Raw genomic sequence first — 21,941 nt, forward strand, 5'->3', positions numbered from 1 at the left:
AGTCTGGAGGAACTCCTAGGGCAGTGGTTCTCAACCTTCCTAATGCCGCGAACCTTTAGTACAGTTAAAAGGTGTAGCGACCCACAGGCTGAGAACCGCTGTCTTAGGGAATCCAAAAACATTTTAAAACTTTCCCCCTCCCCCACCTTCAATTTAAGCTGTGAATCTCCACTTAAGCAGCCACTTGCTTCTTGGTTCTTCTTTTAAACATTTATTTATTTACACAATATTTACATCATCAGCTACAACTGTCTGGCCCTTTCACCTGGCCTGATGAATGTGCTTGGTCATCTGCTGAATTTCCAGAAACGTGCCAACACTCTCCTGACTGTTCACTTGATACCTGGTCTTCTTCAAAGACCCCAAATGGCCAGAAGGGTAGCTGGCTCCCAAGTACCTGGGCCATAAGAGCATAAATAAAATAACTGGCCAAAAAAGAAACATGAATAGAAAATTGCCCCCCCCCCCCAAATAGCAAACCCTCCCTGCTCTCTGACACAGTGTTCATTTTTCCCACACTGGCTAGTACCAAAGCAGGATTAGAGAAAAGGTGAAAGGAAAGCCAAAAAGAGCAAAGATAATTTTGAATAGAATTAGGAGACACACAGAATAATGGAAGAATAGAAAACCACAACAGTACCAAAGGATTTTGTTAAACAAAGATTCTGAACGCAGCTGCCCCAGATGGGCTGCAATGGTGCCTAGGATGCTCTGAAAAAGTGCTGTGACTAGAGCTTAAAATGATAGATCTAGCCAAGACAATCAACTCAATCTCCAGCATCAATCTCTGGAGGGCTGCCGGAGGGGAGAATGCAAAATCCAGATGAGGAAAAACTGCCAAAAACAGCAGAACCAACCCACATGCCCCCAGCTGGAAACCCATATCCGGGCCCAAGGGGCAGCATCATGTTTCCCAGGGTGATAACTAAGCTTTCCTGTACATATCCCATGGGAAAAAATTGGGGCAAGCAGCAGCACCTTGTCCTGGTCCCTGAGGAGAGCAGTGACCATATGGCATGGAGGATCCTAGGGTGTAGAGATCTTGCTGCCAGATCCCAGACCCCAAGGACAGGTGAGGTCAGCACCCATGCCAAGAAAGGACAAATGACAACTGCAAAGGAGCGAGGTCAGGCAGGAACTGCAGCAGCTCAGGAGGGCTTGTTTCATATGATCCCTGGGAACAGGAGGGCTCAGACATGCTTCCAGGAGGCCAAGGCACTGCCACAAGTTCTGCCTTGTCTCAGGACTCTGTGTACTTGCTGGTTTTGGCAATAAAGATGGCTTGTAACATTCTCAGAGATGAGGGCCCCATTGGGAATGGTAGCTTGCAACAAAGCCTTCTTGAAAACAGAAATCTGGGAAGTCGATGAGATTTTGAGGCTTGAAATTGTTTTCATTAAAACAGTAACGAAAAGGGTGTTGTCATCTTCCAAGAGACAGCAGCAGGTACTCTTCAATCGTCACTGCATGGGGAACCTAGTACAGCTTCCTCCCTCCTTAGTTCTCCTTCCTGGTAACTGACGGAGTGAAGGGAAGTACATGTATGGGGGATGGCCAGATGTTTACTGTCCAGCCTATCATCTGTCCCCAGTGTCCTGACCCCAGGGGCCTGTGATAAGAACTTAAACTCCTGATCCCCATTCCTTTGTCTTAGTGCCACCAGAGTATGCCAAGCACAGACAGAATCAGGGATTGGTGGCGTGCTATTCTTACTATTTCAATCTTTTGCTACAAAATTTTCTTTAGAACTTTCTCTATTAAGTTCTTTGCAGACCACTTAACGTGGAGGTCAGTGGTCCTGCACAGCCACACCTCAGCCCAAAGGACAAACTAAGGGAAAAGCATCCAGTAGTCAAGTGCCTAGACATGACCCCTCACCCTAAAAGAGAATCAGAGTAAGCACTGGGGGCCACGGCTCAGCTATCCTTCACATTCTTCAATCTATCTGCTTTTCTCACTGGCTAAAACTCAAGAAAAAGCTTAGAGAGTTCTGCGTTATGGTTAATAATCATTTCCAGAAATGCCTGAAGGGAAAATGCCTTTTCCAGTTCTGACACCACAAAAAAAGATCCTTTTGTGCTATCAGTCCTCCTTAGAGGTAGTCCAGTACCACGGCCTGTGCCTGCCATTGTGCAGGGAGACAAAACCAAAGACTGCTCACATGCCACTTCCTATCTGTGCCTCTCCTGGCTCCTGATTAGGAGAAGCGATCATCCTACCCACAAGAAAGACTCATGTACCAGTCTGGTTAAGTAGTAAGGGCCAAAGAGGGCACCTCCAAGAAGCATCTGCAGAGGGAGGTGGAGCACGGTGTGGATTTAAGGCTCACTGCACAGCAGCTTCCCAACACAGCCAAGCTCTGTGTGTAATCTCCCTCAGCTACTGAGTTCTTCAAGCAACCAAATGAAATGACAATGGTGCAGTCCTCTTCTCATAACTGAATGGAGAGCTCAGCTTACCAAAGTGGCCTGTGGTGGACATGGGCAGGGAGAGGGTGAGGTAAGGACAAGGCTTGTAGGTGACAAAGTACTCCAAACACAGGAGAACATGTAGCATCTTCTGGCTGATGGTTATGAGTGTCAGAGCCAGTGGTTATGATGTCTGTAATGTGTGCTTGGATGCTCCAGAGAGCATGAGAGCCAAGTAGATGGCAGGAGAGTGGTCAGAGCATGCCAAAGCCCTCACAACCCTCGCTGATGGCCAGCTGCAACATCCTGTGCACCTCTTCATAGGAGTCATACGTAGGGAGGCACAGCTGGTTAAAACTGGAAGGGTAAGGAGAAGAGATTAACTCATACTGCCAGAACCCTAGGCATCCCCCCGGCAGTGCAATACCTACCATGTGTGTGCAGTAGGTAGCGTGCTATGGGTTGGAGCAGCAATGATCTGAAATGAGGGACAGAGGGCGGCGAAGCCTCCAGGTGGTAGCTGAGAGGAGCCTGTTGTGAACTGAAGTAGCCGAGCCAACTCCTCCTGGGTCAAACTGGAAACCACAGTCCAAAACCACCTCATGACCTGGCAGAGAGAACGCAAGGATCACACAAAGTCCACAGCGTGGGACTTGATCCCTGGGGCAAGGGACAAGACACCCTGATGAGGGGCTATACCCCAGTTACAGTTCTACAAGGACATAGGGAGGAATAGTTGACAACCTCTTCAGGAACTTTCATTGTCATGCTCTCAGGAGGACAGTCACTGATCTCCTGGTTCTGTTTCTTTGCATTTCTAATTTACTACTCCTGTGGCAGTCAGCATGACAGCCCTTAAGATCAGAGCTCCCTTCTGCCTGGACAATCACCTATCTTTCCCATGTGTATCTTTCTGTCTCAAAATGCCAATTTCTTTGACTCTTTCACTTCTTTCTTCTAAAACTTTTTCTTAAAGCCTTGCACAATCAAACTGAAACTAGTTTGGTCCACTTACCTTTTCTCTGAAATACCATGAGCCACCAACAACTACTGCGTGGGCTTTGAAGTCAGATACACTGATGTCTCCAGTCCCACACATCAGCAGCTACAGAAAAACAGAGAGTGTGACTACAAGAGTCAGAGGATCAAAGACCTGCTACAAGGTCAAAATTACCTATGATAACATGCAGAATGCCAAATAAAGAAAACACCAGCAAGACAGAATACTGTTTTAGGAAAATCAATTACATACAGAGGCCAATGGCTACTAACCAGTAGGGTAAAACATCACAGAACTTTTTAAAAAAAATATAGATGTCTGTGGCCTACCACAAACCTCTTGTATCACAATCTCAAGGAATGGGCTCTGAGCGTGTAAAGAAAGTTTTCCAGGTGTTTTGAATGAGCACCCTAATTAAGAACTGCTGCTATAGATTATTTTTAATTGAAATGAGGGACAAAGGAAAAAAAACCCCAAACCCTAAATCCAAGTGTTCACTGACAGTCTGCTCTGAACTTAGCATGGGGACACAAGGGAGGACAGGCAAGCCTTTGATGAAGACCCTCAGCTCCCTTTATGAATGTGTCAAATGGCCTTTTCCTAGCATCCATCCTTCGTGGACTGAACTTTTACCACCTTCCCTTTAGCTCTGCCTCTACTTGATCAGATAAATTTAAAAGTATGCCAAAAAATGAGAACATTAATGACATCAGAGCCCTAAACATCTTGTTGATGTCCTAATTTGGTTCAGGATCCAGCATGTTACTTAGCAAACTGTGAGTACTCATCCAATAGCTATAAAGAATGATACAGTCTAGTCAAGAGACAAGAAAAGCCCAAACTAAGCTTGAAAAGCCTTGGCTCCTTCAAAAAGAACTTGCTAAGCTAATAAGTAACAAAGAGCAGAATGTGGAACAACTACAAAAGACTACGTCCTTCCTTTCTACTCTCTCTTACAAATTATTACAAATGCTTTGGTTCTAGATAATATGCATCAATATAATAAACATATAAATGTTTGGGGGGCTATTCCTCAACCCCCAAAATTAAAGCACTGATAGGTATATCAGAAACTTCAGGCTGAGACTTGGAGAGTTCATCTTGCTTTGATTTCATATCTGAAGGTACAAAATGTGATGAAAATTACACAAGATTTTGATTCTGTTCTCCAAGCTGGTTCAGCTAACAATAATAAAAATTACACAAGACCACCTGTAATCCCAGGACTATGGAAGGCTGAGGCGGGCGGGTGACCTAAGCTCACAGGTTCGAGACCAGTCTGAGCAAGAGTGAGACCCCGTGGCTAATAATTGCTGGGCATTGGGGCAGCGCCTATAGTCTTAGCTACTCGGGAGGCTGAGGCAAGAGAATCGCTTGAGCCCAAGAGTCTGAGTTTGCTATGAGCTGTGAAGCCATGGCACTCTACCGAGGGCAATGAAGTGAGACTCTGTCTCAAAAAAAAAAAAAAAAATTACACAAGACCACCTGATACTTTCCCCAACCCCCATTTTGAAAGAAAAACCATCCTCCCTAAAGGAAAGAGTTTGCAGAAACACACTCCTCATAAAAGCTATGGGAAATTAAAACTAGTAACTTGCATTGTACCATGTTGCACAGAGGTAGCATCTGAGGTAGCTAAACACAGACTGATTTTATTCTTTGCCCACACCTGATGTGTGCTGTTTTGGGTTGTTATAGTACCTAAAAATATGCTGGTCACATGGCTTATACCTGTACTGGAAGTCTGAGGCAAGAAGATTGCTTGAAGCCAGGAGTTTGAGACCAGCGTGGACAACATAGCAAGACCCCATTTCTACAAAAGTAAAAAACATTAGCCAGGTGTGGTGGCATGTACCTCTCATCCCAGCTACTTGGAAAGCTGAGGCAAGAGGATCCCTTGAGGCCTGCAGTTCAAGGCTGCAATGAGCTATGAATGTATCATTGCTCTCCAGCCTAGCAAGTGAGTGAAAGAGACCCTGTCTTTAAAAAAATAAAATAAAAACATATACAATATAGTGTTGTGGTCCAACACTTTGAAATACGTTCACATCTTTTGGCTTGTCTCCTTCTCTAGAATATAGCCCAGGAAGGCTGAAACTTTGTCTTACTCAGTGCTATCTCCCGAGAGCCACACAGAGAGAGGCTGTGTGTTAATATATGACATACAGGAGGCACTCAATATACACCTGAACAAATAAATTCTATAATATTATTCCCTTAAATGTCATGGAAGTTTATGAAGACTGTACCTGGCACTAACATGCTTTACTATTCAACCTGTATCAATAATATTTGATGAATAAGTGAATATTTACTGCTCTTATAAATAGTTATTTGCTGTTTTCCAATTTTCACATCCTAAGTTTTTAGAAGCTAAAGAAAAGGTCAGTGAATAGAAGAGTAACAAAAGCGAAAACTCTTGCATGAAGGGTTGTCCTGCTACACCTCATAACAGAAGCTGCACCAGGGTGGAAGAATAGGAGCAGTTTGAATTGTAAGCACTTACCTCAAGTTCATTCTCATCAAAAATAGCCAACAGGTTCTCAGGGACCAACTCATTTAGGCCTGAAACAAAGCAGCCAAGTTAAAGCCAGGCCACACCACTTAAAATACAGGTATTTTAATTTCGAGGACAAGAGTAGACAGGATCCTACCTTTTAGGAAATGTTCCACTTCCTCTTTCACTTGACTGGCCAGCCGATACTGGGCCAGCAAATTTAAATAGAAGATTTTATTTGCATTGGTTACTGGGGTTTGGGCTCCACCAGTCATGAGTTCTACAACCTGAAATAGGACACAAAAGACACAGAGAGGCTGTGGATGGAATTTTATAAGATGATATCTGCTTGGTGTGTTCTACAAACACAACATTACTGACTCCATCAGTGCCAATCACAAATTTCTGCTGTGCATACAGCTTTCTAACCCAGTTGCTTTCAGTTAGTTACTAAGCTTTAGGGTTCCTACTACCATTGCCATATTCTACCAGCTACTATTTCCAAAATGGGTGAGATTTTCCACTGACCCGATTAAGTAGTGGTGATGCGACAGGAATATGTTATGATTATTTTAATCCAAATGATCCAAAATTAAACTACTACTGACTTCTTCTCTGAGCAAGTGAGAGTAAATAGTCAGTAGTGAAGCAGTCTTCTTATGGCTCAGAAATTCTAGGTGGGAACAGTTGTTCCCCTCACTCTTCTATCCCTAATGTCAGCCAAAAGGAAGAGCCACAGCTTAAAACTTAGAGATAGTAGATTCTAATCCCAATCCTGATAGCTAACTTGCTACAGACCTTCAGTCACTTAGCTATTTGAACCTCCAATTTTCTACCTGCAAAGAAAAAGCTGAACAAGCTATATGATCCTCAAATAGAATTGGCATTCCTCAATAACTGGTAAAGCAACTTGGAGGGAACCCTGAGGCACAGTTTAAAACCGCCATGCTGAAAATCTATATACAGTGACCAAGGTTGTTTCCATAGGTGAGTGAAGTTACAGGACCAGATTTTAAGATCCTCATGACAGCCTCAGCACCTGTAGCTCAGCGGCTAGGGTGCCAGCCACATACACAGGAGCTGGCAGGTTTGCACCCAGCCTGGGCCTGCCAAATAATGACAACTACAACCAAAAAATGGTTGTAGTGAGACTCAATAGTGAGTCTCAATAGTGATCTCAATAATGAGACTCTTATCTCAAAAAAAAAAAAAAAATCCTGACAGCATGGTAGGAATAGCATGTTAGTCTACCACAGGGATTCTCAATGGATCTAAAAATATAAAACTTTTTTTTATTATACTTAGATACAATTCTGGATTTTTTTTATTTATGTATTTATTATTGAAACAGAGTCTCATTTTGTCACCCTCAGTAGAGTGTTGTGGCAGCATAGCTCATAGCAACCTCAATCTCTTGGGCTCCAGTTATTTTCTTGCCTCAGCCTCCCAAGTAGCAGGAACTACAGGTGCCCACCACAACGCCCGGCTATTTTTTTTTTTTTTTAAGAGACAGGGTCTCACTCTTGCTCAGGCTGGTCTTGAACTCCTAAGCTCAGGCAATCCACCTGCCTTGGCCTCCCAGAGTGCTAGGATTATAGGTGTAAGCCACTGCGCTCTGCCTAACAATTCTAGATTTTTATTTTATGTGACTGAGCATTTCTATCTAGTAGCCCAAGAAATAAATTTAGTATTTAGTATTTACCTAGTGAGATTTAGTATTCACATTAAGCTCCATTAAAATGAGCACTCCCTTGGGACTAAGGAGTCTAATCAGTATTCTACCAACTCTCACTGGCTTATAAGGCAGACAGCTGGGATTCCCATAACTTTCAGAAGGGATATCTGTTTATTACTAGAGCTGTACCAGTGGTCACAATTTTCAATCACTGCTATTTTGCTCTTAATTCTATATTACTGTAACTTTAGCTTCATCATTATCATTTGATACTGTTTAACCCCACAATGTAAACAGAAGCACATTTGCATGAGAAGTATCTCTGAACAATAATATTCTAATAAAACGTTTTGAAATGCATAGGCATTGTGTTAAAATAGAAATCATCTATATCACCACTGCTATTATTGATCTAGACACTGCCATCTCTGCCAAATCTGCTAGTACAATAACGTTTCATTATCACTCCATTCCTTTTTGACTGGAGTAGAAATGAGTGGGCTAGATGGGCACATGTGTTTTTTGCTTCCCTCAAATAGGCTGAGATCATAAAGTGTGGGATGCAATGCCCTAAAGGGATGCTGCCCAATATGGCAGCTGCTAGCCAAGTGCAGTCATTTAAATTTAAAATAATTAAAGTAAGATAAAATGAAAAATTCAGTTATTGGTCACATCAGCCACATTTTTGGGTACTTAACAGAAAACACAAATACAGAACATTTCCATTATTATATTAAGTTCTATTAGACAGTGCTGCTCTAGAGAAAGCTAGAGAATATGAGACCCACAGCGTTTGGTCCACTTTCTCACCTTATCTAATTGACCTGATTTGTTATATTTCTCTTCTGCAAAGACCAGCTCCATCTCACTCATGTCATTGTTGAGGATAAAACAAACTTTAGATTTGTAGAATTCTGGGTCATCTGTTTCAAAGTACTGGGGAAAGAGAAAGATACAGAATAGAATATGAACTCTCTTGCCCAGAAATGAAATTTGTAACTGCTTGGAACCACATTTTCTTCTACTTTAAGATTAAAAACTCAGGTGAAGAGATTCCAGACTTAATGGCTATGGGACCTCAGTAGAAAATGCACACTCAAGACGTTACCTTGTAATGCATACGCAGTCCTATGATTTGGGCCAGGAAAGAACGGGTGAAGCGAGCTCGAACCAACTGCTTGTAGGCTCCTCCTAGAGAGGACTCATAAAGACACTTGCCAACAAGCCGCCCTGCAAACTCATACATCTTCAGACGCAGGTGAGCAGGGCGATTAGGGTTGGGATGCACCTATCCAAGAAAAAAATTGAAAGGTCCAGGGACATTTTTCTTTAAGCCTAGTTTTACAAAAGACCCTCCCTCCCAACTCCAGGCCAAGGAAGCAAGAATTTCAGTGTGAGAATCAAAGAGCCTATCCAATGACATTAGTCTTTTGGTAGCCACCATGGAATAATTTGAAGTGATTGGAGGATAAAGGGCAAAGATGAACTTCCGTTAAGTAGAAGAATCTCATATATTAAGTTTGTGGTCCCTGGCTGAGTATGGAATTTAGTTAGTGGATAATGTGATACCTTTTCCGTAAACCAGAAGTTCTTTCAGCTAGTCTACTTCTCTACTTCTAACACCTCTACATAATCAAAGATGTACTACAGAAATCAATTGCTTCAGCTATGTTTTGAGAAAGTGGCTTAATTAGTTGATTAGCCATTATGCTATAATGCTTCTTAGACACATATTCATCTATCTACATTTTCTCTTATTTTACAGATGAAGTAAGGGAAAGAGGAGGGAGGTAATATGATTAGCTCAAATTAAGAAAAGTTTCATAAATTCAAACCTTTGTTAGCCTACCCATTATAACATAATCCCTATAATCCCCATTTCCACCCACTCATGGGGAAGTCATAGACTCACTAATGCTTGGTTGTTGTCACTGAACCGGGTGAAGAGCTGATTGGTGGTGTCAAATAAGGCTTTGCAGATTAGCTCAAACCATTCTCGCCGAGGCCCTCCCCAGTCCAGAGCTGAAAAAGTACAATGAGAATTAAACATGACTCTGGCCTACCTCCTATCACTTTTGTTCATTCAGTCATCATTTGACACTCTCCACATTCCCTCCATTCCACTAACTTAATGTTTCCCCATTGCCACTCACCCAAACTGTGGACTTTTTTTGAAATTCCACCCTTCTCTGTAGGATTAAATGTATTTTGATGACTAAGCTAATGCCCTCCAGTGTGGAAACACAGATCAGAAATCCCAGGAAATGGCTAATTCTCTCAAAGTAATCAAAATTACTTTGCCCTTCTGGTTCAAACTCTTAAGAGTCCTCCCTCTAAGTCCCCACATGTCTGCTCTACAAGCTCCTTCATGCTAGCTGGTCAGGAAACACTCTCCTTTTGTCTTGATTCATGGTTTCTTTTTCCCTTGGAAAAAGATATTGAGTTGGGGGGGGGACATAGGGAGCAGTGGGAAGGGAGGGAGTTTTTTATTTTGTTTTGTTTTGTTTTTTATGGAAAAGGAGTAAGAGAGAGGGTGAGAGTGGGGAAGAGAGTTAAAAAGATGAATATACAAAGTAAATTTCAAAACTGACCTTCTTCATCCTGGAAAACCACTTCAAAGTTCTTGCTCCAATCTGAGATAGAGAAATTCCGAGTGGCTTTCAGAGACTGAAAGGAAGGGAACTGTCAGAATACTAACATCCCTTGGATGTTAAAGAAAAAAACACATGAGCATTGCCATTGTCTGTTGAATTAACCACTACTATTTGGAAGAGACAGATTATTCATAAATAAGCTTTAATAATACCTTATATCTAAAATACACTTAGCTCCAAAAGAAATTTAAAGTTTTAAAAATAATCTGATATGCCTTTACATAATCATTTGTTGGAAAGTTGCAGCTGTTTGCTCTTTTTTTCCTTAATAACTCTCATTTTATTAATGAAAAAACTTTCACATAAAGAAGTAAAAAGTGGCTCAAGTCAGTAAACTATGAGAGAACTAAGGAGTCCTGGTTTTCAGCAAAATATAGTCTATCCACTAGACATCTTTATCCACAAGGCTAGGTTCAGACAGGGAGCCATGCCACACAGAGAATGTGGCTGAGAAAAGGGGTTTCCAGTCACACCTACCAGAGCCAAAGATCACAAACACTTTCTGGACAGGGCCCAACCCTTCTCATTCTCGGGGAATGTAGGAAGTACGCCAGTGTCTGTGCAGTGGAGACAGACACACATCAGGTGTTCCTTTTCCATCAGACCAAAGTGACAACAAAAATCATTTCCTTTTAATCCAACAAGCGCTCTTCTATTCCAGGGATTCAATAACAAGAACTTTCTTCTGTAACCACTACTTACACCTGCTCTGCATAAGAGTTCCACGAGACTGTTCAGGAACAAGTTTGGTAAATTTGAAAGCCAATGTGTCAAGCAATCTCTTCCCTAAACAACATATCTTTAACAAATCTGCCCTAAACGCGTAGTATTATAACAGTCTTTTACAGATATATTTAAAGAAAGAAATTTAGGTTTCATAAAAAAGATAAGCTGCAGAATGTGACCAAATGCTAGAGGCTCTTAGGTGGAAAACTTTGGCATCTGCTGACAGAAATGGAAATCTACCCACCGATTCCAGTAAGGCGTGTCTGCTGACCTTCAGGGTGACTTTGGAATGTGGTCTTTTCATATGTACCTGCCGAAGCTCTCGCTGGAAAAAGTTCACCTTGTCCTGAAAGGTCTCAGAGCCTCCTGAAGAGCAGCAAGATCCATCATGATTACTGCCTTGTTACAAGACATCTATGGAGTCCCACTTTCATACCCTCATGTACCCAGGGTGGCTCAGGTCACTTCCCCATCAGAATCCCTGTTCAGCCTCACCTATATTCTTATGGAGGGAGCAGATGAAAGTGGCGGCTAGAATGTTCCTCTCCTTACAACTGAGCTCCACAGGAGGCTGAATGCCATCATCTACCACCAATGTGAGGAGTTTATGGACAGGGTCAGGGCCAAGGTAGGAAAACTAGCAAAGAAAAAAAAAAAAGAGTTATTCTACAAACCCCTCAAACCCAGCAAAACTCTCCACATCCCTACCCTTCTGTGCCAATCAATAAAAACAAGTAAGCCTGTTTTCTCTCCAAGTGAGTACCTACCAGGGATACATCTCCTTTTATTTCACCTCAGTGCTCTATAATTCAAATTGTAAGTTATTTTAGTCACAGAGACTGCCTTTAGTGAGGATCACAGGCAACACTACAGACCTTCCAACAGAACATCTGAGAAGAGGAAGAATAGCAAGGAATGACTACTCCAAACTGGCTCCAGGAAAATGATTTTCATAAAATGACATATTCAAGCCTTTGTTTCGATTTCTAGCAAAAGTTTAGATTTCAAAAGCCCAGAAAAGTTAAGAAAACCATTTATTTTTAATATACAAGAAAGCTGTTTCTAAAAGAGTTACCTTCAGCACAGTGGGAGACCACGGCTAGGTCAGAGTTACCACTAGCTTTCTATTAAGTTAGTCTGGGAAACAGAGAATAGCTATTGAAGTATTCTGAGTTGCTACCAATTCCTGTTTCTGTAGGCACGTGTCCTTCTAGAATTTATATATTCTTCATGCCACTTAGTGAGGAAATAACCACCTCTTTTTTAATGGGCAATGAATCCTGTATGCACAGTGAGAATTTCCAGAAACACCAAAGCATTTTCTGGAGAAAAAGAAAAGGCTGACACATTCCAGAGTTGAAGCCTGCTCAGCATAAACCAGAGGTAAGGTTCCACTTACTTTTGTTCCTGGGCATACTCGGAAGGTATAAAGGCGCCAGGGGATGATTTTCAGGTAGAACTCCTTCACTGAGAATTGCTGGAGGACCAACATACAGAACAGGAAGTGAATGATAAGTAAGATGGCTCTATTTGGGTATTAGAATTCAAATATGATAGTCCCGATTTACCTATCTCATGATAACCCTTTTCCTTCATGGATAAAAATGAGGATTAGTCAATACTAAAATCAAATAAATATGCCAACTACATCTTTTAAAAGGCAAATTAAACCTACTACTCTGACATTGCCATTTCACATAGAGAAACCTCATAATCTTAATACTCAAGTCTTAGTACAATTTCTCAATATCTGAGATCAGGTTTTCACGTTATGGGTAGAAATTGCACCTAATAGCAATCAAAATCTCCTGCTCAGCCAGATGCTGCTCAGATTGACTTCTTTCGACTCAGTGGAAAGAGGCTACCAGCAGCCCATCCTCACTGCTTTACTCCTATTTTAATGGTACTAAGGATGTGCCAGGGGAGGAAAGGTAGAAAGATGGGTGGGGGGCAGTGGACTCAGGGTAGAAGGGATCTCACACAAAAAAGTTCATAAAAACACCTCATATAAGAATGAAGAGGAGTTTTGGCTCAGCACCTGTAGCTCAGCGGCTGAGGCACCAGACACACGCAGCGGAGCTGGCCGGTTCGAATCCAGCCCCGGCCTGCCAAACAACAATGACAACTGCAGCCAGAGCAGCCAGGCAATGTGGCGAGCACCTATAGCTTGGGAGGCTGAGGTAAGAGAATCGCTTAAGCCCAGGAGTTGGAGGTTGCTGGGAGCTGTGACGCCACAACACTCTACCCAGGGTAACAGCTTGAGACTCTGCCTCAAAAAAAAAATAAAATAAAATAAAATAAAGAAGAGTCTCCTTATGCCATTTACAAAAGAGGAAAAGACAACACAATAATTTTCAAACCTTAAAAAAAATCCTTTTATCTGAATGTGCAGCAGGTCAGATTCTTTTTCTTGATTTTAAATTACTTCAGTAAGGAAATGCCAAACACATACTAATGAAGAGAAAACAATACAAAGAACTCATCACAGGTCAAGAATTATCAACTTTAGGCAGCACCTGTGGCTCAAAGGAGTAGGGCACTGGCCCCATATGCCAGAGGTGGGTTCAAACCCAGCCCTGTCCAAAAACTGCAAAAAAACCCCCAAACAAACAAGAATTATCAACTTGGTTTGGCACCTGAAGCTCAAGCATCTAAGGCGCCAGCCACACATACCAGAGCTGGCAAGTTCGAATCCAGTCCAGTCCTGCCAAACAATGACAACTACAACCGAAAAATAGCCGGGTGTTGTGGTGGGAGCCTGTAGTCCCAGCTATTTAGGAAGCTGAGGCAAGAGAACTGCTTAAGCCTAGGAGTTGGAGGTTGCTGTGAGTTATGATGCCACAGCACTCTACCTAGGGTGACAGCTTGAGGCTCTGTCTCAAAAAGAAAAAAAAAAAGAATTATCAACTTATAGCCAATTTTGTTTCATTTATCCACCCCACCCACTTGCCTCATTCCCATCCCACCCAGCCTAAATTAAGGATAGATGTTTCTTTTTTTTTTTGAGACCGTCTCACCACTCTGTCTCCCTGGGTAGAGGACTGTGGGATCATCATTGCTCATAGCAACCTCAAACTCCTGGGTTGAGGTTGAGATCCTCTTGCCTCAGCCTCCTGAGTAGCTGGGACTCCAGGCATGTGCCACAATACCCAGCTACTTTTTCTATTTTTAGTAGAGATGAGCAAGATCTCACTCTTGCTCAGGCTGGTCTCAAGCTTCTGAGCTAGAGCAATCCACTTGTCTTGGCCTCCCAAGAATTACAGGAGTGCTAGGATTACAGGAGTAAGGCAAGGCTTTTTTTTTCTTGAGAGAATGAGTCTCACTGTGTAGTCCTTGGTAGAGTGCTGTAGTGTCACAGCTCACAGCAACCTCAAATTCTTGGGCTTAAGCGATTCTCCTGCCTCTGCCTCCCAAGTAGCTGGGACTACAGGTGCCTGCTACAATGCCCAGCTATTATTTTGTTGTTGTTGTAGTTGTCAATGTTGTTTAGTAGGCCTGGGCTGGGTTTGAATCCACCACCCCAGTGTATGTGGCCAGCACCCTAACCACTAGCTACAGGCACGGAGCCCCAAGGCTAGATGTTTTTAATGAAGAATGATACAATAGCAAAGTGTGTTGAAGTAGAACAAAATTAGAACTCGGTTTTGGTTATGAGATTAAAGGGGTGTGTAATGAGATGTTTCAACAGAATCTCATTTTTATGAGGACTGAATGAATAAGAAAATACAAATATTAAAAACGTCTAACACAAAGCTCCTCTTAGCTCAGGGGCTTGGGAAGTTCACCTTTTTTCTCTGACAAAATGTCTTTATTCTTGTAGCCTCATAGTGACATCCATTATAGTGGTTTCATGAGTCATAGAATGAAAGATCAAATTGTTTCAGTATAGCACAAGGAGCCAACTTTAAAAAAATCTTCCAGAACCAATCAAAGGATGGAATGACACAGGTGCTCTAAAGCAAAAAGGCACATAGATTATTTAAATGGAGATTTAATCTCATCAAAACCAAATTTCCAGCAGGGTAAGTGGCACAATCTTCTGCTTAACTTAGTGTTCTAGAAACCTTACAAGTCAACATCTTGCTCTGATACTTAGACTGCTAGTTTGTGGTTTCTATTACCAAACGCCAATTACAAACAGGCTCAGGCAAAGGGATTTTAAGGCAAAAAGGGGAGCTCCAACCTTTGGTGACACATAGCAATACACCTTCTTCGGTTTCTTCACTTTCTCAGGAGTGTGGCACTCAGAGGGCGAATCTTCATCTTCCTCCTCTATAGCTGTGGAGGGTCGACGCTGGGAAGAGCTCATGTGCATGGGTGGAAGGTGCCAAGGAGTGCTGGTACAGTTGGTATTATAAAGATAAGCTTCAAAGTAAATGCTCACACCTGAGGTGGACACATTGCGTTCGACAATATTCTTCTCATTCTCTGAAGTATAATAAGGAATAAGGTTTAAAGTAGGAGTCAGGGGAGAAAATAAATTGCTTATCAATAGTCCTTTGGACCATAGGAACTGAGACAACCATGGCTTAAATAACAAATGTTTATGAGGTCACGCAAAGAACTGACCAGGAAATAGGACTAATCACATCTTTTCTTTCAACTCACCACTTAGAACAATAATGTCAAATTCGCCATTATTGATTGGCTGATTTTGATATGAAATGCAGGCATGGAAACAGCCACGAGAATGCAGCGTGAGTCTCAAAAACACCTGGCAAGTCTGCTTGTTGGACATAACTGACTTCTCAAATGAGACACCAGTACTCTCTTCTTCTTGAGGGCCAAGCTGCAGTAAGAAAACAAAGCATTACTTAACATATAACATTTTCCCTACTTACAAGACAATTTACTCTTTTTTTTTCTTTTTTGTTGCAGTTTGGCCAGGGCCGGGTTAAACCCACCACCCTTGGCATATGGGACTGGCGCCCTACCCACTAAGCCACAGGCGCTGCCCAAGACAATTTACTCTTTACTAAGAACTTCCCTACCTATGATCCAATCTAAGTCTCATAATTCCTAATAAGACAGGTATTGTCAGATGAAGATATAGACAGCACACGAGACTGGGACGAGAAGACAAGAGATGGAAATAATAAACAAGAAGGGGTGAGAATGACAGAGAAAAGAGCCTTCTCTTCATAGTACACAGAGAAGGGAGGCTGCTTACCTCATGAATGGACAGACTGTAATTGTGCTCATCTCTCAAAGATGTGGAATTGTTGGTAGGGTTGTCATACTCATCTCGGGGCACTATTTGTAGAGTGTGTGGCTGCCCACAGGTCAACACAAGAGTCGAAAAATGGCACACAATTTTGGTCTTAGAAGGAACCACCATTCCTGGAATAAAGACAATAGAATCTAACATTTAGAGAGGTATTTTTCTTTGGGGTGTGGATGGCACACATTTTGTGTGTGGGACATAAAAATAAGAGGTACTCTACCTAATGAAATCAAATATTTTGACCTGATTTTTTTGTACCCTCACATTAACCTGAAATAAATTTACTTAAAAAAAAAATAGAGAGGTGTTCTTTGGAGCACAAAGATCTCCTCAATGACTGCTGAGTAGCTGGATCCCTAGATATTTATTTAAGAATAAATAATACTATTTAATAGTCAGACAAAAGGGGGGAAAGGAATAGAAAAATTAACTCAAACAAACTCTTGAAGCTCATTTTTACAAATGAGCCATTGTAAGCATTAAACAAAATGAGTAAAGAACTTGGAGGAAATAGAAACAAGAGTTACAGATATGATGTCTAGAGTCCCACTGGGAACCTATGAGTAAGGTGGGTCCTAAATAAGTGCTGAATGATTTTTTAAAAAAAAAAAGACCCACCATGAAATACTTAGTTGCAAATCTAATATACAAGACTTATATTTTGAAAACTACAAAACACTAATGAAAGCAACAAAAAAGATCTAAATAAATGGAGCAACATGTCATATTTATGGAAGACTCAATATAATACAGATGTCAATTTTCCTCAAACTAACATGCAGATTTAAAACAATTCTTATTAAATATCAGCAGGACTTTATAGTTTTAGACAGGATTATTCTAAAAATTATAAGGAACGGCAAAAGAACTAGAATAGCTAAAAAAAATTTTTTTTGGAGACCTAATCTAACTCTGTCACCCTGAGTAGATTGTCATGGTGTCATCCTAGTTCACAGCAACCTCAAACTCCTGGGCTCAAGTGATCCTTTTGTCTCAGCCTTTTGAGTAGCTGAGACTACAGGCATGCACCACCACGCCTGGCTAGTGCTGAAACAATTTTCAAAAAGAAGAATAAAGTATAAAGAGGTCGATTTACCAATTATAAGACATATCACGTATCTTACAAGATTTATTATAAGAGCTACAGTAATCAATTGTCCATTAGTAATGGTAGAGGGGACATACATAAATAAATGAACAGAACAGAGCATCCAGAAGTAGATCTCCAGAAATAGACTCCTACAACTATGCCCAACTGATGTTTGACAAAGGTACAAAAGCAACATAATGGAGGAAAGAGAACCCTTTCAACAAATGGTGGTGGAGCAACTAGACATCAATAAGCAAAAAAAGGCCGGGCATGGTGGCTCACACCTGTAAGCCCAACACTTGGGAGGCCAAGGTGGGTGGGTACATTGCCTGAGCTTACAGATTCAAGACCAGCCTGAGCCATAGAGAGACCTCATCTCTAAAAATAGCTGAGCATTGTGGTGGGTGCCTGTAGTCCCAGCTACATGGGAGGATGAGGCAGGAGAATCACCTAAGCCCCGGAATTGGAGGTTGCTGTGAGCTGTGATGCCACAGTACTCTACCAAGGGTGACAAAGTAAGATTCTGTCTCAAAAAAAAAAAATTTTTCCCCCATATCTCACAAACATTAACTATGAATGGATCATGACCTTAAATTATAAAGTGTAAACCTATAAAACTTTAAGAAAAAAAAGATCGAGGAGAAAATCTGCAGGATCAGGGACCAGTCAAAGAGTTCTTAGATACCAAACGAATGACTATAAAAAAAAAAAAAGCACCCTTGAGGCCAGGAGTTTGAGACCAGCCTGAGCAAGAATGAGACTCTGTCTATACCAAAAAAAGAAAAAATTAGCCAGGCATGGTGGCATACACCTATAGTCCCCAGCTACTTGGGAAGCTGAGGTAGGAGGATCACTACCTCCAAGGAGCTTGAATCTAGGAGTTTGAGGTTGCCGTGAACTACAATGATGCCTCCACACTCTACCTGAGGTGACAGAGTGAGACTTTGACTCGAAAAAAAAAAAAGAAAAAAAAATTAATAAATTGGATTTCATCAAAATTAAAAATGTTTGCTCCATGAAAGACCCTGCTAAGAAGATAAAAAGAAAAGCTACAAATAGGGAGAGAATATTTTCAGGCCACATATTTAACAAGTATTACCAAGTAGAATATACAAACAACTCTCAACTCTTCTCTGTGTAAAAAAAATAAAAGTTCCAATTAGGAAATCGTCAAAAAACATTAAGAAATATTTTACCAAAGTGGATATATAGATGGCAGGCAAGTAAGCACATGAAAAATGTTCAACATTGGCTCCGTGTCTGTAGCACAGTGGTTACAGCGCCAGCCACATACACCGAGGCCGGCAGGTTGGAACTCAGCCTGGGCCAGCTAGAACAGCAACTGCAACAAAAACAGCCAGGCGTTGTAGCAGGCGCCTATAGTCCCAGCTGCTAGGGAGGCTGAGGAGAGAGAATCACTTCAGCCCAAAAGTTTGAGGTTGCTGTGAGCTGTGAGCTGTGACGCCACAGTACTCTACCAAGGGCAACAAACATAGTAAGACTTTGCCTCAAAAAAAAAAAAAAACAATATATATATGTAAATAAATAATATGTTCAATATCATGAATCATTTGAGAAGTACAAATTAAAAGCACAATGAGATACCACTGTACACTTATCAGAACGACTAAAATAAAAAATGATGACAATATTAAATGTTGTCAAGGATATGAAGATATTGGACCATTCATACATTGCTGGTGGGAATGTAAAATGCTACAGCTGCTCTGGAAAAGACTTTGGCAATTTAAACTAAGCATGCAACTATCATATGTTTCAGCAATTGTACTCCTGCATTTATACCAGAGAAATGAAAATTTATATTCACACAGAACCTGTACATGGTTTATAGCAGCTTTAATCACAATAACCAAAAACTGGAAACAAACCAGATGTCCTTCAGTGAGCAAATAGTTAAACTGTGGTACATTCCCACCATGGAATACAGGTTTAGCATCTCTAATACAAAAATCTGCAATCTAAAGTGTTCTAAAATCCCAAACTTTTTATTTATTTATTTATTGAAACAGAGTCTCACAATGTTGCCCTGGGTAGAGTGCCATGGCGTCACAACTCACAGCAACCCCAAACTCTTGCCTCAGCCTCCCAAGTAGCTGGGACAATAGGGGCCCACTGCAATGCCCAGCTACTTTTTGTTATTGTCATTGTTGTTTAACAGGCCCTGCCTGAGTTTGAACCCACTAGCCCTGGTGCAAATGGCTAGCACCCTAACCACTGAACTGTGGGCACCGAGCCCAAAATCCCAAACTTTTTGAATGTCAACATGACACTTGTTGAAGCATTCAGACTTTGGATTTTCAGATTTGAAATGCTCAACTGGTGAGTAAAATGTAAATATTCCAAAAACACTTCAGGTCCCAAGCATTCCAGATGAGGGATACTCAACCTGTACCATCAATAAAAAGGAACCAACTACTGATACATTGAATAAACTAGATTACTCTCCAGAAAATTATTCTAAGTAATAAAAGTCAGTCCCAAAAGGTTACATACTATATGATTCTACTTATATAATTTTCTTCAAATGACAAAATTATAGAAATGAAGAATAGATTGAGGGTTGCCAGGGGTTAAGAAACAGGTACTGCGGGAGGTAAAAAGGCAATATGAGGGATCCTTGTGTTGATGGAAAATGCTCTGTATTTTGACCATACCATTGTTAATAACTTGGTTATTACTGTTCGTTGTTTTTTTTTTTTTTTTTTGAGACATAGTCTCACTCTGCTGCCCAGGCTAGCATGCAGTAGCATCATCATAGTTCACTGCAACCTGAAACACCAGAGTTCAAGTGATACTCCTGCCTCAGTCTCCCAAGCAGTGGGGACTACAAGTGCACACTACAATGCTCAACTAATTTTTCTATTTTTAGTAGAGATGGGGTTTTGCTCTTGCTCAGGCTGGCCTTGAACTCCTGAGCTCAAGGGATCCTCCCACCTCGGCCTTCCAGAGTGGTAGTATAACAGGTATAAGCCACTGTACCTAGCCCCAATAACTTGGTTATTACATTATACTACAGTTTTCTAAGATGTTACCACTGGGGGGAACTGGGTAAAGGGTATACCAGATCTCTGTATTATTTCTCACAACAGCATATGAATATATAATTATCACATTTTTTATTTTTTAAAAATAAAAAATATAAAAAACTTTTTTTTTTTTAAATAAAAGGGTTGATACATTATAAGAATATGAACTGCTCTCCATTGGTGGCAAGGAGGTGAGGTGATGACAATTTACGGGGACAAGGGTCTCTGAATTAAGCATTCAAGGAAAGGAACAGATACATGGGGAAAGAGATGGCTTGGGAGCCACTTTGTCCACAGCTTTCCTCTGCTGTAAAAAGAAAACAGAACTAATGAAGCAAAGATACACAAATCTTCTTAAAGCCCTACTCACTGGGTTTAACTCCAAAAGCTGCCCAAAGTCTTACTACTTCTATGTATATCAAAACACCAATTACCTAACTATGCCCTTGAAATGAAGCCAGGCAGGGCACATAGAGCAGATAGGTTCTCAGCACACTACTCATGTAAGCTGCAGATCTGAGAATCAGAGACTATAACTGTAGACCTCAGTATTAGTGAGCATCTGTTATCTGGCATAAAGGACATGAGAAGGGGAAAAGCAGAGATAACAGCCTCAGTTCTTAGATATCAGAAGCTTGAGCAGGCATTCTTTTTTTTTTTTTTGCAGTTTTTGGCCAGGGCTCTACCTCTACCCTCTACCTCGGATGTATGGGGCCAGTGCCCTACTCCTTTGAGCCACATGCACCGCCCTTGAGCAGGCATTTTTTAGAGACAAAACGCTTATGGGAAGCAATGGTGAGATTAGGGTCAAGGTGCTTTTAGTTTCAAAAATCAGAAGGACTTATCTTTTGTCTATTCTGGCACCCTTATCTCTTAAGAACTTTCTGGGTTGATGAGTCAGCAATTCTATTTACAGAAAAATAAAAACATATGTCTATACAAAAGCTGGTACACAAATGTTTTTAGCAGGGTTATTTATAGTAGCCAAAAGGAGCAACAACCTAAATGTCTATCGACTGACCTACATGGATAAATGAAAGGTGGTATACACACACAAGTGAATATTATTTGGGAATAAAAATAAAAAGTATTAATTCAAGCTACAGCATGGATGAACCTTAAAAGCACCATATTACATAAAACAAGCCAGTAACAAAAGGTCATGTATTTTATGATTACATTTATATGAAATGTCCAGAGTGGGCAAAGTTACAGAGACAGTAGATTAATAGTTGCCTAGGGCTGGGGAAAAAAAACTGCCTGCTAATGTGTATGGAGTTTCTTGTTGGGGTGACAAAAAATCCTCTAAAATAGGCAATGCCTATAGCTCAAAGGAATGAGGGGGCCAACCCCATATGCCGGACATGACGGGTTCAAACCTGGCCCCGGCCAAAACCTGCAAAAAAAAAAAAAAAAAAAAAAAATCCTCTAAAATTATCTGTGATCATGCCTGAAAAACTCTGTAAACTTTAAAAACCATTAAACTATATATTTTAAATTGATGAATTATCTGACATGTGAATTATATCTCAATAAAGGTAATATTAAAAAAAAAAAAAAAAGAAAGGGAAGAAGGGATAGAGAGAATAAGGGAGAGGGATGGAGACAAAGGGAGAAATA

The 21,941-nt window shown here is 41.0% G+C and overlaps 1 protein-coding gene across 3 annotated transcripts in view; it reads right to left on the reverse strand.

The window, feature by feature from the left end:
* Positions 1–464: 464 nt before the first annotated feature.
* Positions 465–21,941, reverse strand: part of AREL1 (apoptosis resistant E3 ubiquitin protein ligase 1) — a 32,099-nt gene continuing 10,622 nt past the window's right edge. For 2 of the 3 annotated variants that reach the window (XM_023511557.1, XM_023511556.1), the window contains exons 6-20: positions 16,131–16,300; positions 15,569–15,749; positions 15,144–15,388; positions 12,360–12,437; positions 11,456–11,597; positions 11,205–11,326; positions 10,172–10,247; positions 9,493–9,602; positions 8,689–8,868; positions 8,391–8,516; positions 6,063–6,192; positions 5,915–5,973; positions 3,424–3,513; positions 2,840–3,015; positions 2,384–2,765 (exon numbers count right to left, since the gene is read on the reverse strand). In XM_023511557.1, coding sequence (XP_023367325.1) covers positions 2,663–2,765; positions 2,840–3,015; positions 3,424–3,513; positions 5,915–5,973; positions 6,063–6,192; positions 8,391–8,516; positions 8,689–8,868; positions 9,493–9,602; positions 10,172–10,247; positions 11,205–11,326; positions 11,456–11,597; positions 12,360–12,437; positions 15,144–15,388; positions 15,569–15,749; positions 16,131–16,300 — 1,988 coding nt within the window. In that variant the 3' untranslated portion in view covers positions 2,384–2,662. Of the gene's footprint in view, positions 2,766–2,839; positions 3,016–3,423; positions 3,514–5,914; positions 5,974–6,062; positions 6,193–8,390; positions 8,517–8,688; positions 8,869–9,492; positions 9,603–10,171; positions 10,248–11,204; positions 11,327–11,455; positions 11,598–12,359; positions 12,438–15,143; positions 15,389–15,568; positions 15,750–16,130; positions 16,301–21,941 lie in introns of all 3 variants that reach the window. The other variant, XM_003786912.3, reaches the window with a different exon arrangement.

This window comes from Otolemur garnettii, unplaced genomic scaffold (genome assembly GCF_000181295.1).
Source record: "Otolemur garnettii isolate 467f Iridium unplaced genomic scaffold, OtoGar3 scaffold00020, whole genome shotgun sequence".
NCBI classification, from domain to species: domain Eukaryota; kingdom Metazoa; phylum Chordata; class Mammalia; order Primates; family Galagidae; genus Otolemur; species Otolemur garnettii.